Raw genomic sequence first — 21,758 nt, forward strand, 5'->3', positions numbered from 1 at the left:
GTGTTTTCCCAGACATATTATGCCTGGTCCAGGACTTCTGTTGGACATGAAGAGTGTTTTCCCAGACACATTATGCCTGGTCCAGGACATCTGTTGGACATGAAGAGTGTTTTCCCAGACACATTATGCCTGGTCCAGGACTTCTCCATTGATCTGGCTTTTTCGTCCCGGTCTAGGCGTAATCTGTGTCCAGGAAACCATCCTGGTATTGTCCCCACGGTGATGAATAAATTCCCTACAGTATGTAAATACCTAGCTATCTATTTGTCTAGGAGAGGACCCTGGCCCTGAAGACCAAGGAGAGGATGGCTGGAGCAGCCGCAGGGTCAGGGATGGGCTCTGGTTCTCTACCTCCACCCTACCCAGGCCGCCGTACCAGCCAGCCCAGCATGACTGCTCTCTACGGGGATGACTTCAGCCGGTCCAGGGAGTCCCATTCCTCTTTCAATTGTGAGTAGTACCATGCAACTGGGAATACACACACACACACGCACGCACGCACGCACGCACGCACGCACGCACGCACGCACGCACGCACGCACGCACGCACACACGCACACGCACACGCACACGCACACGCACACACACACGCGCAATCGCGTTATTGGAAACGAAGGCTGTTCTGAGGTCGGGCCAGGTTGTGGCTAGATAAGTTTGAGTCGGGTCAGGGACAATTTCTTTTCATTTCATTTCAGCTAACCCTAATCCTTTTCCTAACCTTAACCTAATTCTCCTAAAGCTTACTTCATGGTCTACGGAGTTGCAATGTCGTTTTTCGTCACAAAAGGGGCGGCTCCTTGTAAATACGCTCAGGCATTCGACATATTTTTTAAAAACTTCCTTAAAATTGAGAGACGCCATATCATTCCTTCCGCAGCCGTGTGGCAGTGTTGTCGCTTGGCTCCTAGATCTGATCTATACAGTATAGAGGCTATTCATCAAAGTAGCTTATTTTGCATTGATAAACAAATATAATCTCAGCAACTGTTCAAACAGTAAACCAAACAACAAGAATCCACCCTAAAAGGTATTTTGTTTAGAAGTAGTAACTAGTGATTACAGGGTATGGTGAAATGGTACATCCAGCTGTAGCCAACTAACTAGGCAAGTGTTTTTTCCTTTGTGACCAAAACATGATGACGTTCTATTTTTAACTGATATGTGTCCAGACTTTTGACTGGTACTGTATATTTAAGCAATAAGGCCTGAGGAGCTGTGTTATATGGCCAATATCGTGTTCTTATGCACGACGCAACGTGGAGTGACTGGATACAGCCCTTAGTCGTGGTATATTGGCCATATATCACAACACATAGAGGTGCTTTATTGCTATTATAAACTGGTTACCAACGTGATTAGAGCAGTAAAAATAAATGTTTTGTCATACCCGTGGATACGGTATGATATACCACGCCTTTCAGCCAATCAGCATTCAGTGCTCGAACCACCCAGTTTATATATATATATATATATATATATATATATATATATATATATATATATATAAAAGCATGTGTGGGAACTCCTTCAACGCTGTTGAAAAAACATTCCATGTGAAGATGGTTGAGAGAATGCCAAGAATGTGAAAAGCTGTCATCAAGGAAAAGGGTGGCTACTTTGAATAATATATATTTAAAATATATTTTGATTTGTTTAACACTGTTTTGGTTACTACAAGATTCCATATGTGTTATTTCATAGTTTTAATGTCTTCACTGTTATTCTACAATGTAGAAAATAGTCAAAATATAGAAAAACCCTTGAATGAATAGGTGTGCCCAAACTTTTGACTGGTACTCTATATAAATGGTGTGTACGGACAGTATATGAATAGAAAAGGTGTGTACAGCAGTAGTTATATAGGATGAGCCTTGACTAGAATACAGTATATGAAGTGGGTAAAACAGTATGTAAACATGATTAAAGTGGCCAGTGTTCAATGACTATGTACATAGGACAGCAGTCTCTAAGGTGCAGGGTAGAGTACCAGGTGGTAGCCGGATAGTGACAGTATATTACAGTTTGATTGATAGCGGGGATACATTTTAAAAGGCCAAACATGTTCCCACAGCCTGAAGCATTGAAGAGGCAGTGGAACACATAATGGAGCCAGAATGTAATGAAAGCATAAAGGCCTGAATGCCTGAAACATTGATAAGATTAGCCATTCTGTTCTTCAGTGAGAATCCATGTTGAGAGATGTGGTCTGGCTCTGCTCAGGTCTGCACTGACAGCTAGTCAGTAAGTTGGCTAACGAAACACTCCATGTTAGTATGATCCCACAGGAAACAACCAGCGGTGGATAAAGTACCCAACTGTCATATTGGAGTAAAAGTAAAGATACCTTTTAATAGAAAATGACTCATGTAAAAGTGAAAGTCACCCAGTAAAATACTACTTGAGTAAAAGTCTTAAAGTATGTGGTTTTTAAATATACTTAATTAAGTACCAAAAGTAAATGTAATTGCTAAAATATACCTAAGTATCAAAAGTAAAGGTATGAATAATTTCAAATTCATTATATTAAATTTACCAGAGAGCACCATTTTTAAAATGTTATTTAAATTGTTTTAAATTTACAGATAGCAAGGGGCACACCAACTTTCAGACATATTTTACAAAGGAAGCATTTGTGTTTAGTGAGTCCGCCAGATCAGAGGTAGTAGGGATGACCAGGGATGTTCTCTTAATAAGTGTGTGAATTGGACCATTTATTTTTTATTTTTAACTTGGCAGGTCAGTGAAGAACTAATTCTTATTTTCAATGACAGTCTAGGAACAGTGGGTTAACTGCCTTGTTCAGGGGAAAAACGACAGATTTGTACCTTGTCAGCTTGAGGATTTGATCTTGCAACCTTTCGGTTACTAGTCCAACGCTCTAGCCACTAGGCTACCTGTCCTGCTAAGTATTCAAAATGTAACGAGTACATTTGTGTGTCAGGGAAAATGTATGGAGTAAAAAGTACATTATTTTCTTTAGAAATGTAGTGAAGAAAAACTTGTCAAAAAATATAAACAGAAAAGTAAAGTACAGATACCCCAAAAAACGACTTAAGTAGTACTTTAAAGTATTTTTACTTAATAAGTACTTTACACCACAGGAAACAACCTAGTGTGTGTATAGCCATTGCTTTATTGACATGAAATACAATTAGTAGATATTACCAAAGCAGTATAGTGGTACAGCGTTTCAGTAAATACAATGCTATGATGATAATGAAATCCTGTTCATTTCAGTGGTAATAATAGTACTACATATAGTCATGGATACAGGTACAACACTACTGCTGTTGTATTGTGGAATCTTCGGTCAATACATTTAATTAAATAAAAATATGATTATAAAAAAGAAATAATGGCTAATAAATAAACAACAACATGTACATGGAGGATGGTTACACTATGTATTACTTGTCAACAACAACACGGAGGATGGTTACACTATGTATTACTAGTAAACAACAACACGGAGGATGGTTACACTATGTATTACTAGTAAACAACAACACGGAGGATGGTTGCACTGTGTATTACTAGTAAACAACAACACGGAGGATGGTTACACTATGTATTACTAGTAAACGACAACACGGAGGATGGTTACACTATGTATTACTAGTAAACAACAACACGGAGGATGGTTACACTGTGTATTACTAGTAAACAACAACACGGAGGATGGTTACACTGTGTATTACTAGTAAACAACAACACGGAGGATGGTTACACTATGTATTGCTAGTAAACAACAACACGGAGGATGGTTACACTATGTATTACTAGTAAACAACAACACGGAGGATGGTTACACTGTGTATTACTAGTAAACAACAACACGGAGGATGGTTACACTATGTATTACTAGTAAACAACAACACGGAGGATGGTTACACTATGTATTACTAGTAAACAACAACACGGAGGATGGTTACACTATGTATTACTAGTAAACGACAACACGGAGGATGGTTACACTATGTATTACTAGTAAACGACAACACGGAGGATGGTTACACTATGTATTACTAGTAAACAACAACACGGAGGATGGTTACACTATGTATTACTAGTAAACAACAACACGGAGGATGGTTACACTATGTATTACTAGTAAACAACAACACGGAGGATGGTTACACTATGTATTACTAGTCAACGACAACACGGAGGATGGTTACACTGTGTATTACTAGTAAACAACAACACGGAGGATGGTTACACTATGTATTACTAGTAAACAACAACACGGAGGATGGTTACACTGTGTATTACTTATATATAATGTAAATACTTCAGGGAATTAATGGTCATGGGATGTCCCTCAGTCTCAGGCAGTCATATACATATCAGGCAGTCATATCCATATCAGGCAGTCATATACATATCAGGCAGTCATATACATATCAGGCAGTCATATACATATCAGGCAGTCATATTCATATCAGGCAGTCATATACATATCAGGCAGTCATATACATATCAGGCAGTCATATCCATATCAGGCAGTCATATACATATCAGGCAGTCATATACATGTCAGGCAGTCATATACATATCAGGCAGTCATATACATATCAGGCAGTCATATACATATCAGGCAGTCATATACATATCAGGCAGTCATATACATATCAGGCAGTCATATACATATCAGGCAGTCATATACATATCAGACAGTCATATACATATCAGACAGTCATATACATATCAGGCAGTCATATACATATCAGGCAGTCATATACATATCAGGCAGTCATATACATATCAGGCAGTCATATACATATCAGACAGTCATATCCATATCAGGCAGTCATATACATATCAGGCAGTCATATACATATCAGGCAGTCATATACATATCAGGCAGTCATATGCATATCAGACAGTCATATCCATATCAGGCAGTCATATCCATATCAGGCAGTCATATACATATCAGGCAGTCATATCCATATCAGGCAGTCATATACATATCAGGCAGTCATATACATATCAGGCAGTCATATACATATCAGACAGTCATATACATATCAGGCAGTCATATACATATCATGTCATATTTGCATTTTTTTCCCCATCCAGATTGATTCCCAGCTTTATGTTATTAGTAAATGCACAGAAGTTGGACATTGATTGAGATATTGTCTTGAATTTTTAAAATCTTTTTGGGGAGTATTTCTCCCAGTAGAGGAAACATCGGTGTCTCTACCTCCCCTGTCGTGCAGTGACCACTAACCTCTTCCTTCTTACTCAAGGGGATTTGGGCTGGAATGTTTTGGCTCTTCGTGTTCTTATCTTGTGACCATGACATACAGTAGATTATTCTAGAACACAGATGGCATATGACATATACACTCAGTAAGAACACACTGTTCTTATCTTATCAACGATTCAGTCAGTGTGTCTGTGTGTCTGTGTCATCAGAAAGGGACTAAAAGGTCAGTTACTAGGCTCTCCAGAGATACAGACAGAGCGTTCCGTCAGCAGTATCTGGATTCATTGTAGAGATGGCTGGTTGTGTACACAGAAATAGAGTCTATAGAACAGACGTTCCCATTCATGTCAATGATGGCATAATAGATTGTGTTTCTATAGTTGTATACCCGTGGTCATTGTCCCTCACAGGCCCTATTCAAGTAGGAGCTATTGTCCTGTTGGTCCATGTGACAGGCAGCTGGACATAAGGACCTGGACAAGTCTCAATGAATAACTTTGCCCCAAATGGTACCCTGTTCCCTAAGGGCCCTGGTCTAAAGTAGTGCACTATATAGGGAATAGGGCCCTGGTCAAAAGTAGTGCTCTATATAGGGAATAGGGCCCTGGTCTAAAGTAGTGCACTATATAAGGAATAGGGCTCTGGTCAAAAGTAGTGCACTATATAGGGAATAGGGCCCTGGTCTAAAGTAGTGCACTATATAGGGAATAGTGTGCCATTGGCCATAGGGCTCTGGTCAAAAGTAGTGCACTATATGGTGCAATTTGGGAAACATTCCATGTCTGTCTATTGTATCATCCTGGTTATTCCCCATTCCTACATAAAGTGTTTGTTAGTTTTGGTTATGCTATCCGTGTGTGTGTGTGTGTGTGTGTGTGTGTGTGTGTGTGTGTGTGTGTGTGTGTGTGTGTGTGAGTGAGAGACGCTCTCTATAGCTGCATTCCTAACATTCTCCTGTTCTCTTTCACTCCAGCTGAACAGCAAACACAAAGAATGGGGGACACACACACTCTCTCTACCCTTTTTCCCTGTCTCATCATGGCTCTCTGTATACGTTTAGCTAGCTGGGACTGGGCATCATGTATTATACATGGCTGTGGTAGTCACGTTTAGCTAGCTGGGACTGGGCATCATGTATTATACATGGCTGTGGTAGACACGTTTAGCTAGCTGGGACTGGGCATCATGTATTATACATGGCTGTGGTAGTCACGTTTAGCTAGCTGGGACTGGGCATCATGTATTATACATGGCTGTGGTAGTCACGTTTAGCTAGCTGGGACTGGGCATCATGTATTATACATGGCTGTGCTGTGGTAGTCACGTTTAGCTAGCTGGGACTGGGCATCATGTATTATACATGGCTGTGGTAGCCACGTTTAGCTAGCTGGGACTGGGCATCATGTATTATACATGGCTGTACTGTGGTAGTCACGTTTAGCTAGCTGGGACTGGGCATCATGTATTATACATGGCTGTGGTAGTCATGTTTAGCTAGCTGGTACTGGGCATCGTGTATTATACATGGCTGTGGTAGTCACGTTTAGCTAGCTGGGACTGGGCATCATGTATTATACATGGCTGTACTGTGGTAGTCACGTTTAGCTAACTGGGACTGGGCATCATGTATTATACATGGCTGTGGTAGTCACGTTTAGCTAGCTGGGACTGGGCATCATGTATTATACATGGCTGTGGTAGCCACGTTTAGCTAGCTGGGACTGGGCATCATGTATTATACATGGCTGTGGTAGTCACGTTTAGCTAGTTGGGACTGGGCATCATGTATTATACATGGCTGTGGTAGTCACGTTTAGCTAGCTGGGACTGGGCATCATGTATTATACATGGCTGTGGTAGCCACGTTTAGCTAGCTGGGACTGGGCATCATGTATTATACATGGCTGTGGTAGTCACGTTTAGCTAGCTGGGACTGGGCATCATGTATTATACATGGCTGTGGTAGTCACGTTTAGCTAGCTGGGACTGGGCATCATGTATTATACATGTCTGTGGTAGTCACGTTTAGCTAGCTGGGACTGGGCATCATGTATTATACATGGCTGTACTGTGGTAGTCACGTTTAGCTAGCTGGGACTGGGCATCATGTATTATACATGGCTGTGGTAGTCACGTTTAGCTAGCTGGGACTGGGCATCATGTATTATACATGGCTGTGGTAGTCACGTATAGCTAGCTGGGACTGGGCATCATGTATTATACATGGCTGTACTGTGGTAGTCACGTTTAGCTAGCTGGGACTGGGCATCATGTATTATACATGGCTGTGGTAGTCACGTTTAGCTAGCTGGGACTGGGCATCATGTATTATACATGGCTGTGGTAGCCACGTTTAGCTAGCTGGGACTGGGCATCATGTATTATACATGGCTGTGGTAGTCACGTATAGCTAGCTGGGACTGGGCATCATGTATTATACATGGTAGTGGTAGTCACGTATAGCTAGCTGGGACTGGGCATCATGTATTATACATGGCTGTACTGTGGTAGTCACGTTTAGCTAGCTGGGACTGGGCATCGTGTATTATACATGGCTGTGGTAGTCACGTTTAGCTAGCTGGGACTGGGCATCATGTATTATACATGGCTGTGGTAGTCACGTTTAGCTAGCTGGGACTGGGCATCATGTATTATACATGTCTGTGGTAGTCACGTTTAGCTAGCTGGGACTGGGCATCATGTATTATACATGGCTGTACTGTGGTAGTCACGTTTAGCTAGCTGGGACTGGGCATCATGTATTATACATGGCTGTGGTAGTCATGTTTACCTAGCTGGGACTGGGCATCATGTATTATACATGTCTGTGGTAGTAACGTTTAGCTAGCTGGGACTGGGCATCATGTATTATACATGTCTGTGGTAGTCACGTTTAGCTAGCTGGGACTGGGCATCATGTATTATACATGGCTGTACTGTGGTAGTCACGTTTAGCTAGCTGGGACTGGGCATCATGTATTATACATGGCTCTCTGTATACGTTTAGCTAGCTGGTACTGGGCATCATGTATTATACATGGCTGTGGTAGTCACGTTTAGCTAGCTGGGACTGGGCATCATGTATTATACATGGCTGTGGTAGTCACGTTTAGCTAGCTGGGACTGGGCATCATGTATTATACATGGCTGTACTGTGGTAGTCACGTTTAGCTAGCTGGGACTGGGCATCATGTATTATACATGGCTGTGGTAGCCACGTTTAGCTAGCTGGGACTGGGCATCATGTATTATACATGGCTGTACTGTGGTAGACACGTTTAGCTAGCTGGGACTGGGCATCATGTATTATACATGGCTGTGGTAGTCACGTTTAGCTAGCTGGGACTGGGCATCATGTATTATACATGGCTGTGGTAGTCACGTTTAGCTAGCTGGGACTGGGCATCATGTATTATACATGGCTGTACTGTGGTAGTCACGTTTAGCTAGCTGGGACTGGGCATCATGTATTATACATGGATGTGGTAGTCACGTTTAGCTAGCTGGGACTGGGCATCATGTATTATACATGGCTGTACTGTGGTAGTCACGTTTAGCTAGCTGGGACTGGGCATCATGTATTATACATGGCTGTGGTAGTCATGTTTACCTAGCTGGGACTGGGCATCATGTATTATACATGTCTGTGGTAGTAACGTTTAGCTAGCTGGGACTGGGCATCATGTATTATACATGGCTGTGGTAGTCACGTTTAGCTAGCTGGGACTGGGCATCATCTATTATACATGGCTGTGGTAGTCACGTTTAGCTTGCTGGGACTGGGCATCATGTATTATACATTGCCTTTGAGTTGAACACATTGCCTTTGAGTTGAACACATTGTCTTTGAGTTGAAAGCATTGCATATGTTAAGATACAATAGGGTGTGTGTAGTATTACGATGTGATAGTGTGTGGTATAAATACTACTATTGGAATATGATACAGTAGTAAGATAATAGGAGGCAGTATTATGATACAGTAGGATGTGGTGTAGTTGTTAGTAGTATTATGATACAGTAGGATGTGGTGGAGTTGTTCGATAGTACAGTAGTATTATGATACAGTAGGATGTAGTGGAGTTGTTGGATAGTACAGTAGTATATTGATACAGTAGGATGTAGTGGAGTTGTTGGATAGTACAGTAGTATAATGATACAGTAGGATGTAGTGTAGTTGTTAGTATTTTTATGATACAGTAGGATGTAGTGGAGTTGTTAGATAGTACAGTAGTATTATGATACAGTAGGATGTGGTGGAGTTGTTGGATAGTACAGTAGTATTATGATACAGTAGGATGTGGTGGAGTTGTTGGATAGTACAGTAGTATTATGATACAGTAGGATGTGGTGGAGTTGTTAGATAGTAGTATTATGATACAGTAGGATGTAGTGGAGTTGTTAGATAGTAGTATTATGATACAGTAGGATGTAGTAGAGTTGTTGGATAGTACAGTAGTATAATGATACAGTAGGATGTAGTGGAGTTGTTCGATAGTACAGTAGTATTATGATACAGTAGGATGTGTTAGATAGTACAGTAGTATTATGATACAGTAAGATGGGGTGGAGTTGTTAGATAGTACAGTAGTATTATGATACAGTAGGATGGGGTGGAGTTGTTAGATAGTACAGTAGTATTATGATACAGTAGGATGTAGTGGAGTTGTTAGATAGTAGTATTATGATAAATTAGGATGTGGTGGAGTTGTTAGATAGTACAGTAGTATTATGATACAGTAGGATGTGGTGGAGTTATTAGATAGTAGTATTATTATACAGTAGGATATGGTGGAGTTGTTAGATAGTACAGTAGGATGTGGTGGAGTTGTTGGATAGTACAATACTATTATGATACAGTAGGATGTAGTGGAGTTGTTAGATAGTAGTAGTATGATACAGTAGGATGTGGTGGAGTTGTTGGATAGTACAGTAGTATTATGATACAGTAGGATGTGGTGGAGTTGTTGGATAGTACAGTAATATTATGATACAGTAGGATGTGTTAGATAGTACAGTAGTATTATGATACAGTAGAATGTGTTAGATAGTACAGTAGTATTATGATACAGTAGGATGTGGTGGAGTTGTACAGTAGTATTATGATACAGTAGGATGGGGTGGAGTTGTTAGATAGTACAGTAGTATTATGATACAGTAGGATGTAGTGGAGTTGTTAGATAGTAGTATTATGATAAATTAGGATGTGGTGGAGTTGTTAGATAGTACAGTAGTAGTATGATACAGTAGGATGTGGTGGAGTTATTAGATAGTAGTATTATTATACAGTAGGATGTGGTGGAGTTGTTAGATAGTACAGTAGGATGTGGTGGAGTTGTTGGATAGTACAATACTATTATGATACAGTAGGATGTAGTGGAGTTGTTAGATAGTAGTATTATGATACAGTAGGATGTGGTGGAGTTGTTGGATAGTACAGTAGTATTATGATACAGTAGGTTGTGTTAGATAGTACAGTAGTATTATGATACAGTGGGATGTGGTGGAGTTGTTAGATAGTAGTATTATGATACAGTAGGATGTGGTGGAGTTGTTAGATAGTACAGTAGTATTATGATACAGTAGGATGTGGTGGAGTTGTTAGATAGTAGTATTATGATACAGTAGGATGTGGTGGAGTTGTTAGATAGTACAGTAGTATTATGATACAGTAGGATGTAATGGAGTTGTTAGATAGTACAGTAGTATTATGATACAGTAGGATGTAATGGAGTTAGATAATACAGTAGTATTATGATACAGTAGAATGTGGTGGAGTTGTTGGATAGTACAGTAGGATGTGGTGGAGTTGTTGGATAGTACAGTAGTATTATGATACAGTAGGATGTAATGGGGTTAGATAATGCAGTAGTATTACGATACAGTAGGATGTGGTGGAGTTTGGATAGTACAGTAGGATGTGGTGGAGTTGTTGGATAGTACAGTAGTATTATGATACAGTAGGATGTGGTGGAGTTGTTAGATAGTACAGTAGTATTATGATACAGTAGGATGTGGTGGAGTTGTTAGATAGTACAAAAGTATTATGATACAGTAGGATGTGGTGGAGTTGTTGGATAGTAGTATTATGATACAGTAGGATGTGGTGGAGTTTTTAGTACAGTGGTATTATGATACAGTAGGATGTGGTGGAGTTGTTAGATAGTACAGTAGTATTATGATACAGTAGGATGTAGTGGAGTTGTTAGATAGTACAGTAGTATTATGATACAGTAGGATGTGGTGGAGTTGTTGGATAGTACAGTAGTATTATGATACAGTAGGATGTAGTGGAGTTGTTAGATAGTACAGTAGTATTTGACACAGTAGGATGTAGTGGAGTTGTTGGATAGTACAGTAGTATTATGATACAGTAGGATGTGGTGGAGTTGTTGGATAGTACAGTAGTATTATGATACAGTAGGATGTGGTGGAGTTGTTGGATAGTAGTATTATGATACAGTAGGATGTGTTGGAGTTGTTGGATAGTACAGTAGTATTATGATACAGTAGGATGTGGTGGAGTTGTTAGATAGTACAGTAGTATTATGATACAGTAGGGTGTGGTGGAGTTGTTTGATAGTACAGTAGTATTATGATACAGTAGGATGTGGTGGAGTTGTTAGATAGTACAAAAGTATTATGATACAGTAGGATGTGGTGGAGTTGTTGGATAGTAGTATTATGATACAGTAGGATGTGGTGGAGTTTTTAGTACAGTGGTATTATGATACAGTAGGATGTGGTGGAGTTGTTAGATAGTACAGTAGTATTATGACACAGTAGGATGTAGTGGAGTTGTTAGATAGTACAGTAGTATTATGATACAGTAGGATGTGGTGGAGTTGTTGGATAGTACAGTAGTATTTGACACAGTAGGATGTAGTGGAGTTGTTGGATAGTACAGTAGTATTATGATACAGTAGGATGTGGTGGAGTTGTTGGATAGTACAGTAGTATTATGATACAGTAGGATGTGGTGGAGTTGTTGGATAGTAGTATTTGACACAGTAGGATGTAGTGGAGTTGTTGGATAGTACAGTAGTATTATGATACAGTAGGATGTGGTGGAGTTGTTGAACAGTACAGAAGGATGGTGCAGAGACCAAAGCCAGTAGCCTGTGTATTATCATGTGTGTGGTCTGTACACCAGCTGTGTGCAGCCTCTGCACCAGCTGAGTGTGGTCTGTGCACCAGCTGTGTAAAGGTTGTGTGTGGGAAGCTAAGTAGCGTGAGCATGGTTTCAGTTAGTCACACTGTGTTAATGTTATACTTCTGGTGTCTGTGGCATGTTTGATTTTCCCACAGACACACACACCAGAGTTTTTTCTGGGTTAAAATGTTGCTTAGGCGATGGGGGCGTGGCCACTGGTGCAGTTGCCGAATGGACATTTTAGAGATCCTCCTGTTGACCGCAATGACAAAATGTGCAGTTTTAAAGTTAATTTCATTCAAATCTACAAAGTCCGCAATGGCTTATGCTATCTGAGTGACTCAAACATTATAACAAAATCAATGGGGGCCCCATGCCATGACAAAAATACTCCTGAAAGCATAATAATAATACAAATAAGTATTCTCCCTGACTTTCTACTTTTAATATTTTGGTGATTGTTATTTAAAAGTATATAGGTCCATTATCTTTTCTACATACTTTATATGTGGTTTTAGTCATTTAAGTTTAGACTGAAAACTTTTTTTACATCCTGAAAAAAATGTTTAAAAATATATATATGTACACTACCGTTGAAAGGTTTGGGGTCACTTAGAAATGTCCTTGTTTTTGCAAAACACCAGTCTCAACGTCAACAGTGAAGAGGCGACTCCGGGATGCTGGCCTTCTAGGCAGAGTTGCTCTGTCCAGTGTCTGTGTTCTTTTGCCCATCTTAATCTTTTGTTTTTATTGGCCAGTCTGAGATATGCCTTTTTCTTTGCAACTCTGCCTAGAAGGCCAGCATCCCGGAGTCGCCTCTTCACTGTTGACTTTGAGACTGGTGTTTTGCGGGTACTATTTAATGAAGCTGCCAGTTGAGGACTTGTGAGGCATCTGTTTCTCAAACTAGACACTCTAATGTACTTGTCCTCTTGCTCAGTTGTGCACCGGGGCCTCCCACTCCTCTTTCTATTCTGGTTAGAGACAGTTTGCGCTGTTCTGTGACGGGAGTAGTACACAGCATTGTACGAGATCTTCAGTTTCTTCCAAATTCTTGCATGGAATAGCCTTCTATTCTCAGAACAAGAATAGACTGACGAGTTTCAGAAGAAAGTCTTTGTTTCTGGCCATTTTGAGCCTGTAATCGAACCCACAAATGCTGATGCTCCAGATATTCAACTAGTCTAAAGAAGGCCCGTTTTATTGCTTCTTTAATCAGAACAATAGTTTTCAGCAGTGCTAACATAATTGCAAAAGGGTTTTCTAATGATCAATTAGCCTTTTAAAATGCTAAACTTGGATTAGCTAACACAACGTGCCATTGGAACACAGGAGTGATGGTTGCTGATAATGTGCCTCTGTAGTCTCTACGCCTATGTAGATATTCCATAAAAAATCTGCCATTTCCAGCTACAATAGTCATTTACAACATAAAAAATGTTAACACTATTTCTGATCAATTTGTTGTTATTTTAATTGACAATATTTGCTTTTCTTTAAAAAATAAGGACATTTCTAAGTGACCCCAAACTTTTGAACGGTAGTCACTCATTGAAGGGTTTTTCTTTATTTTTTACTATTTTCTACATTGTAGAATAATAGTGAAGACGTCAAACCTATGAAATAACACATGTCGAATCATGTAGTAACCAATTGCTGCAAAGAAACCGCTACTAAAGGAAACCAATAAGAACAAGAGACTTGCTTGGGCCAAGAAACGCGAGCAATGGACATTAGACCGGTGGAAATCTGTCCTTTGGTCTGATGAATCCAAATTTGAGATTTTTGGTTCCAACCACCGTGTCTTTTTGAGATGCAGATTAGGTGAACGGATGATCTCCGCATGGGTCGTTCCAAACGTGAAGCATGGAGGAGGAGGGGTGATGGTGTGGTGGTGCTGGTGACACTGTCTGTGATTTATTTAGAATTCAAGGCACACTTAACCAGCATGGCTACCACAGCATTCTGCAGCGATACGCCATCCCATCTGGTTTGCACTTAGTGGGACTATCATTTATTCTTCAACAGGACAATGACCCAAAACACACCTCCAGGCTGTGTAAGGGCTATTTGACCAAGAAGGAGAGTGATGGAGGGCTGCATCAGATGACCTGGCCTCCACAATCACCCAACCCCAACCCAATTGAGATGGTTTGGGATGAGTTGGACCGCAGAGGAAAGGAAAAGCAGCCAACAGGTGCTCAGCATATGTGGGAACTCCTTCAAGAATGTTGGAAAAGCATTCCAGTTGACTACCTCATGAAGCTGGTTGAGAGAATGCCAAGAATGTGCAAAGCTGTCTTCAAGGCAAATGGTGGCTATTTGAAGAATCTCAAATATGACATTTATTTGTTTAACACTATTTTGGATACTACATGATTCCATGTGTGTTATTTCATAGTTTTAATGTCGTCACTATTATTCTACAATGTATAAAATAGTAAAAATAAAGACAAACCCTTGAATGAGTAGGTGTCCAAACTTTTGACTGGTACTATATATATACATATTTTACTGTTTGGCCAAAGGTGGCCCACTCTAGATTTTTCTATGCATAAAAGACCCTACACACACACACACACACACACAAACAAACAAACATTGTATGGATCAGAACCAGACCCAGCGGTCCAGGTGAATGGTTGATTTCAGTCCTCACATACAGTACTGTATGGATCAGAACCAGACCCAGCGGTCCAGGTGAATGGTTGTTGCAACAGGGTCAGGAATTAGATAAAATATTTCATATTGTTTCAATACAATTACAGTACAAACAATATCATACAATTCCATTTCCTCACTGTGAAACAATTACTGGGATTGATCAGCTAAAAAGTACTGGGATAATCCCCCACTTGGTGCTGGATAATTCTTATTTTTATACTACTACATATTTTTTATATCACTACATACTTTTTATATTATTACATACCTTTTATATTACTACATACTTTTTATACTACTACATACTTTTTATATTACTACATACTTTTTATATTACTACATACTTTTTATATTACTACATACTTTTTATATTACTACATACTTTTTTATATTACTACATACCTTTTATATTACTACATACTTTTATATTACTACATACTTTTTATATTACTACATACCTTTTATATTACTACATACTTTTTATATTACTACATATTTTTTATATTACTACATACTTTTTATACTACTACATACTTTTTATATTACTACATACTTTTTATATTACTACATATTTTGTACGTTACTACATATTTTGGAGATAATTACTGTGAAATGATTCAGACTACATCCATATTGACATATTCCATAATATACTGTAGGCCTTGTCTGGGAAAGTCACTCCGGCCAGATTTCTGCCCCATTTCAAAACTGTTACAGAAGGACAGTTTGGTGGAGGACATACTATGTGTCCTGGATTGATGATCTTTGAGTCTGTCTGTCCTGTCTGTCATGGCGGGTTTAGATGGACCTGATGGATGGGCTGGGGCTGGGTGGTTGAGTGGGGGTCAGAGGGTTGGCCTGGCACTGTGGCAGTAGCTCCCTGTCCCGTCCCAGACAGACCTGGGTTCAAATACAATTTGAAATTATTTCAAAATACTTTGTCTGTGGTTTGATTGAGCTTGTCTGGCGTAATGGAACCCATTGAAGAGACCCCGCCCACCTGGCACTGCAGGCAGGCTAAAGCAAACGCTCTCACTATTTGAGAAGATATGGAATAGTATTTGAACCCAGGTCCCAGCCGGCCCAGCCAGACTACAGTCCAGCCCAGGCAGGCCACATTGAGAGGCGGCGTACTGGAAGTGATTGGGGTTCAGCAGAGATAGACTGGACCGTGCCAATGGCCTCGTCCCAAATCACACTATATTGCCTTTTATATGGGCAATATAAAAGGCAATATATTCACTCTGGTGAAAAGTAGTGCACTACATCGGGAATAGGGTGCCATTTGGGACGTATATACAGTACTGCCCCTCCACAGCCCCCTCCCTTACAACCATGACCTCCCCTTGCCTTACAGCCATGACCCCCCACTGCCCATTCTGTCATGACTCCCCCACTTACAGCCATGACCTCCCCCTTATAGCCATGACCTCCCCTTGCCTTACAGCCATGACCCCACCCCCTTATAGCCATGACCTCCCCCTTACAACCATGACCTCCCCCTTATAGCCATGACCCCACCCCCTTATAGCCATGACCTCCCCCTTACAACCATGACCTCCCCCTTACAGCCATGACCCCACCCCCTTATAGCCATGACCTCCCCCTTACAACCATGACCTCCCCCTTATAGCCATGACCCCACCCCCTTATAGCCATGACCTCCCCCTTACAACCATGACCTCCCCCTTATAGCCATGACCCCACCCCCTTATAGCCATGACCTCCCCCTTACAACCATGACCTCCCCCTTATAGCCATGACCCCACCCCCTTATAGCCATGACCTCCCCCTTACAACCATGACCTCCCCTTGCCTTACAGCCATGACCCCCCCTCTCCTTACAGCCATGACCCCCACTGCCCATTCTGTCATGACTCCCCCACTTACAGCCATGACCCCCACTACCCCTCTACCCCTCTACCTTCACAACCCATCTACTCCTCTACCCCTGCTACCTCCTCTACCCCCCTACCCATCAATCCCCTCTACTTTATCTACCTCCAATACCTATCTACCCCTCTACCTTCACAACCCATCTACTCTTCTACCCCTGCTACCTCCTCTACTTATCTACCTCCACGACCCATCTACCCTCACAACCCATCTACTCCTCTACCCCTGCTACCTCCTCTACCCCCCTACCCATCAATCCCCTCTACTTTATCTACCTCCACGACCCATCTACCCTCACAACCCATCTACTCCTCTGCCCCTGCTACCTCCTCTACTCCACTACCCATCAATCCCCTCTACTTTATCTACTTTATCTACCTCCACTACCCATCTACCCTCACAACCCATCTACTCCTCTGCCCCTGCTACCTCCTCTACTTATCTACCTCCACTACCCATCTACCCATCTACCCTCACAACCCATCTACTCCTCTGCCCCTGCTACCTCCTCTACTTATCTACCTCCACTACCCCTCTACCCTCACAACCCATCTACTCCTCTGCCCCTGCTACCTCCTCTACTTATCTACCTCCACGACCCATCTACCCTCACAACCCATCTTCTCCTCTACCCCTGCTACCTCCTCTACCTCCACGACCCTCTCTACTCATCTACCTCCTTTACCCCTCTACCCCCTCTGCCTCCTCTACCCCCTCTACTTGGGGGGGGGGGGGGGGGGGGGGGGGAAGCTAGCCTAGTGGTTAGAGCGTTGGACTAGTAAACGAAATCCCTGAGCTGACAAGGTAAAAATCTGTCGTTCTGCCCCTGAACAAGGCAGTTAACCCACTGTTCCTAGGCCGTCATTGAAAATAAGAATTTGTTCTTAACTGACTTGCCAAGTTAAAGGTAAAATAAAATAAAAATTTAAAAATACCTCCTCTACCCCTCTCCTTTACCTACTCCACAAAAGCCACCATTGTTTCTAGTGCAGGAGGCAGAGAGCAGCAGTTAGGATCCGTCCCTAATGGCCCCCTATTCCCTATATAGTGCACTACTTAGGACCAGGGTCCAAAAGTAGTGCACTAAATAGAGAATAGGGGGCCATTTGGGGTGCAGACTTGCAGACCAAGGCAGAGCATGCCATGCCAACACAGGCCTGCTGGAATAACACAACACACAGTGGTTGGACAGCAGACTTAACATGCAAACCCAGCTCTCTCTACTAAAACTCTGCTCTTAAAAATCACACTCTCTCTCTCCTCTGCCACCTGCCCCTCTTTCTCTCCTCTTTTTCTCCCTCTCTCCCTCCCTCTCAATCTCTCTCCCTCCCTCTCTCTCTCCTCTTCCTCCTCCCAGCCGCCTCTTCCTCTCCTCGCCGTGCCGCATCAGATATGGAGCAGGCCCGCCCGCAGACCAGCGGGGAGGAGGAGCTACAACTGCAGCTGGCTCTGGCCATGAGCCGAGAGGAGAGTGAAAAGGTAACACACACGCTCAAAAAGTACACACACACACCACACACACTGAACAAGAGGCACTGACACACTCTGACTACATGCAGTGTGAGAATGTTATGAACGTGGCTGCCTCCCACTCATACACACTCCCCTGCAGAGCTCAAATCTCTCTCCCCCCCCCCCCCCTCTCTCTCTGTCTCTCTCTGTCCTCTAAGTGTCATCCATTTCGCGGAGCCTTTTATAGAAACCAATATCACCCCTCTCTCCTTGTGATGCGATCTATAACACCTGGCCAATCAAAGACACTGATACTCAGAGTTGGCCGCCGATCTGGCCAATTACAGAGTGCGATGCTGCAGAGTGATCCGCCGGCAGCTGTGCTGAGTGAATGAGTGACTGGACTGGACAGGGTGGAGCTATTGATCCACTGTTAGCTAGCCTGGTATTGATGGCACTGTTAGCTAGCCTGGTATTGATCCAGTGTTAGCTAGCCTGGTATTGATGGCACTGAATGCCCTCTGTGCCTCTGTGTTGTTAGATGGTGCACACTGCACCGAGGCCTGCGACTAAAAAACACACAATCTCTTAGCTCCTTTTATAAAACACACAATCTCTTAGCTCCTTTTATAAAACACACAAAGTCTTAGCTCCTTTTATAAAACACCCAATCTCTTAGCTCCTTTTATAAAACACACAAAGTCTTAGCTCCTTTTATAAAACACACAAAGTCTTAGCTCCTTTTCTAAAACACACAAAGTCTTAGCTCCTTTTATAAAACACACAAAGTCTTAGCTCCTTCTATAAAACACCCAATCTCTTAGCTCCTTTTATAAAACACACAATCTCTTAGCTCCTTTTATAAAACACACAATCTCTTAGGTCCTTTTATAAAACACCCAATCTCTTAGGTCCTTTTGTAAAACACCCAATCTCTTAGCTCCTTTTGTAAAACACCCAATCTCTTAGGTCCTTTTGTAAAACACACAAAAACTCATAATTGACAAACTTTATAAGCTGAATATTGGTAAACTTTTACAGACTTTCAATTTCCAGTTGTTAGTCCAACTCCTAACACAGAGCTTATTCAACTACTGGCCGTCGAGAGACAAATGATTTCAGGTTTTCTTTTCTACCCGTTAATTTATCAATGTCATTTATTGGTCAGAGTCCACTCACCTGGTGTCCCTGATCCCTGACTAGAAACAAATGAAAACCAGAAGTGTTTTGAGTGCAGTTAGCCCTGCTAATAACACGACCCCCTTTAACACTCCAGCCTGCTCCCCCGGTGGACATTGATGACCAGACCCAGCTCCAGATCGCCCTGAGCCTCAGCAAGGAGGAAGCTCAGAAGGTACTGCTGAGATGTAGCCCCTCTGCCCCCCTGCATCATCAACCCTAACTAGGGTTGTAAAAATCCAGAAACATTCCCAAAATCCCCAGGTTTCCCATAAATACCGGTTGGAGATCTCTCTCCCTCTATATTCCCTCCTGATTCTGGGAATCCTTCAACTGGGATTTCTGGGAAATTAGGGAATTTCAGGAAAGTTACAATGCTAAACCTAACCCTAACCAAACCATTCTACCTCCTGCTGCTGCTGCAAGCTCTCTCTCTCGCTCTCGCTCACTCTCTTAGACCTGTGGGTCAAATGAACTTTGACCCTGGTTCCTGAACAGCCAAACAGCTTGCTGTGCTGCCCATTTTCTCTCGTCACAGATGGGATAAGGCTGCATCCTTTTGTTTCCACTAACCAATAGCACCATCTCCCTCTCTCTGTAGACCAATGGTATGAGATCCCGCCCTCTGACCTCTTCTGGTGTACACGCCAATCCCTGTCTCGGGGAGGGTCAAAGAGGGCTTGCCTTCCATGCAGTGTATCAACAATGGTGGCGTTCCAGGTCATCTATTTTGCACATCTCAGCAACCACATGTGATACAGTGTTCTTCTGAGATCCGCAGTGCGTCTGTAAGAAAGACAACCTGGAACTGCACCAATGTGAATATCAAGGCAGGTTAGGAAGTGTTTTTATTTATCCACCAACGATTGATTTGTTTTTCCTCTCCTCCACTCCACCGATTGGCTCCCTTATAGCCGGCCTCGCCTCCTCCGGTTGCCTTGGATATGGATGAAGAGAGACAGCTCCAGATCGCCCTGAGCCTGAGCAAAGAGGAGCACCAGCAGGTAGTGCCCCTGGTAGTGCCCCTGGTAGTGCCCCTGGTAGTGCCTCTGGCCCTATCCCAGATGGCATCCTAGTCACTATGTAGTGCACTGCGCTATAGTGGCCTGGTGGAACCAGCCTGATCTCACCAGCTCACATTATGGCGGAGTGAGACAGAAACGTGAGTGCAGAGGTCAGACTGCTTGACCAGAATAGCCACATAGGTCTCGGGCCCAAAGTAGTGCACTACATAGGGACTAGGTTTGGCCCACTGAGAGGTGAAGGTGGGGAGCATGTTCTCTCCCCCTGAACCCCCTGTGTCTTTAACCCTTCGTGTCCTTCAGCTCTACTCAACACCTCTCTGGCTTCCTTTCCTTCTGTCTGTCTGGCTGCTCATCACCGTGTTTTACTCTCTAGACTGGGAACTCACTCTGCTTCTCTAGACTGGGAACTCACTAGACTGGGAACTCACTCTGTTTCTCTAGACTGGGAACTCACTCTGCTTCTCTAGACTGGGAACTCACTAGACTGGGAACTCACTCTGTTTCTCTAGACTGGGAACTCACTCTGCTTCTCTAGACTGGGAACTCACTTGACTGGGAACTCACTCTGCTTCTCTAGACTGGGAACTCATTAGACTGGGAACTCACTCTTCTCCTCTAGACTGGGAACTCACTAGACTGGGAACTTACTCTGCTTCTCTAGACTGGGAACTCACTCTGCTTCTCTAGACTTGGAACTCACTCTGCTTCTCTAGACTTGGAACTCACTCTGTTTCTCTAGACTGGGAACTCACTCTGCTTCTCTAGACTGGGAACTCACTCTGCTTCTCTAGACTGGAAACTCACTCTGCTTCTCTAGACTGGGAACTCACTCTTTCTCTAGACTGGGAACTCACTAGACTGGGAACTCACTCTGTTTCTCTAGACTTGGAACTCACTCTGCTTCTCTAGACTGGGAACTCACTCTGCTTCTCTAGACTGGGAACTCACTCTTTCTCTAGACTGGGAACTCACTAGACTGGGAACTCACTCTGTTTCTCTAGACTGGGAACTCACTCTGCTTCTCTAGACTGGGAACTCACTCTGCTTCTCTAGACTGGGAACTCACTCTGCTTCTCTAGACTGGGAACTCACTCTTTCTCTAGACTGGGAACTCACTAGACTGGGAACTCACTCTGTTTCTCTAGACTGGGAACTCACTCTGTTTCTCTGGACTGG

At 42.5% G+C, this 21,758-nt stretch overlaps 1 protein-coding gene across 2 annotated transcripts in view; it reads left to right on the forward strand.

The window, feature by feature from the left end:
• The window catches only part of epn3a (epsin 3a), a 65,993-nt gene that overhangs the window by 19,585 nt on the left and 24,650 nt on the right, over window positions 1-21,758 (forward strand). The window contains exons 6-9 of one of the 2 annotated variants that reach the window (XM_038987122.1): window positions 273-450; window positions 18,284-18,405; window positions 19,655-19,732; window positions 20,472-20,561. In XM_038987122.1, coding sequence (XP_038843050.1) covers window positions 273-450; window positions 18,284-18,405; window positions 19,655-19,732; window positions 20,472-20,561 — 468 coding nt within the window. The remainder of the gene's footprint in view (window positions 1-272; window positions 451-18,283; window positions 18,406-19,654; window positions 19,733-20,471; window positions 20,562-21,758) is intronic. The other variant, XM_038987123.1, reaches the window with a different exon arrangement.

Source organism: Salvelinus namaycush, chromosome 3 (assembly GCF_016432855.1).
Source record: "Salvelinus namaycush isolate Seneca chromosome 3, SaNama_1.0, whole genome shotgun sequence".
In the NCBI taxonomy this organism is placed as follows: Eukaryota; Metazoa; Chordata; class Actinopteri; order Salmoniformes; family Salmonidae; genus Salvelinus; species Salvelinus namaycush.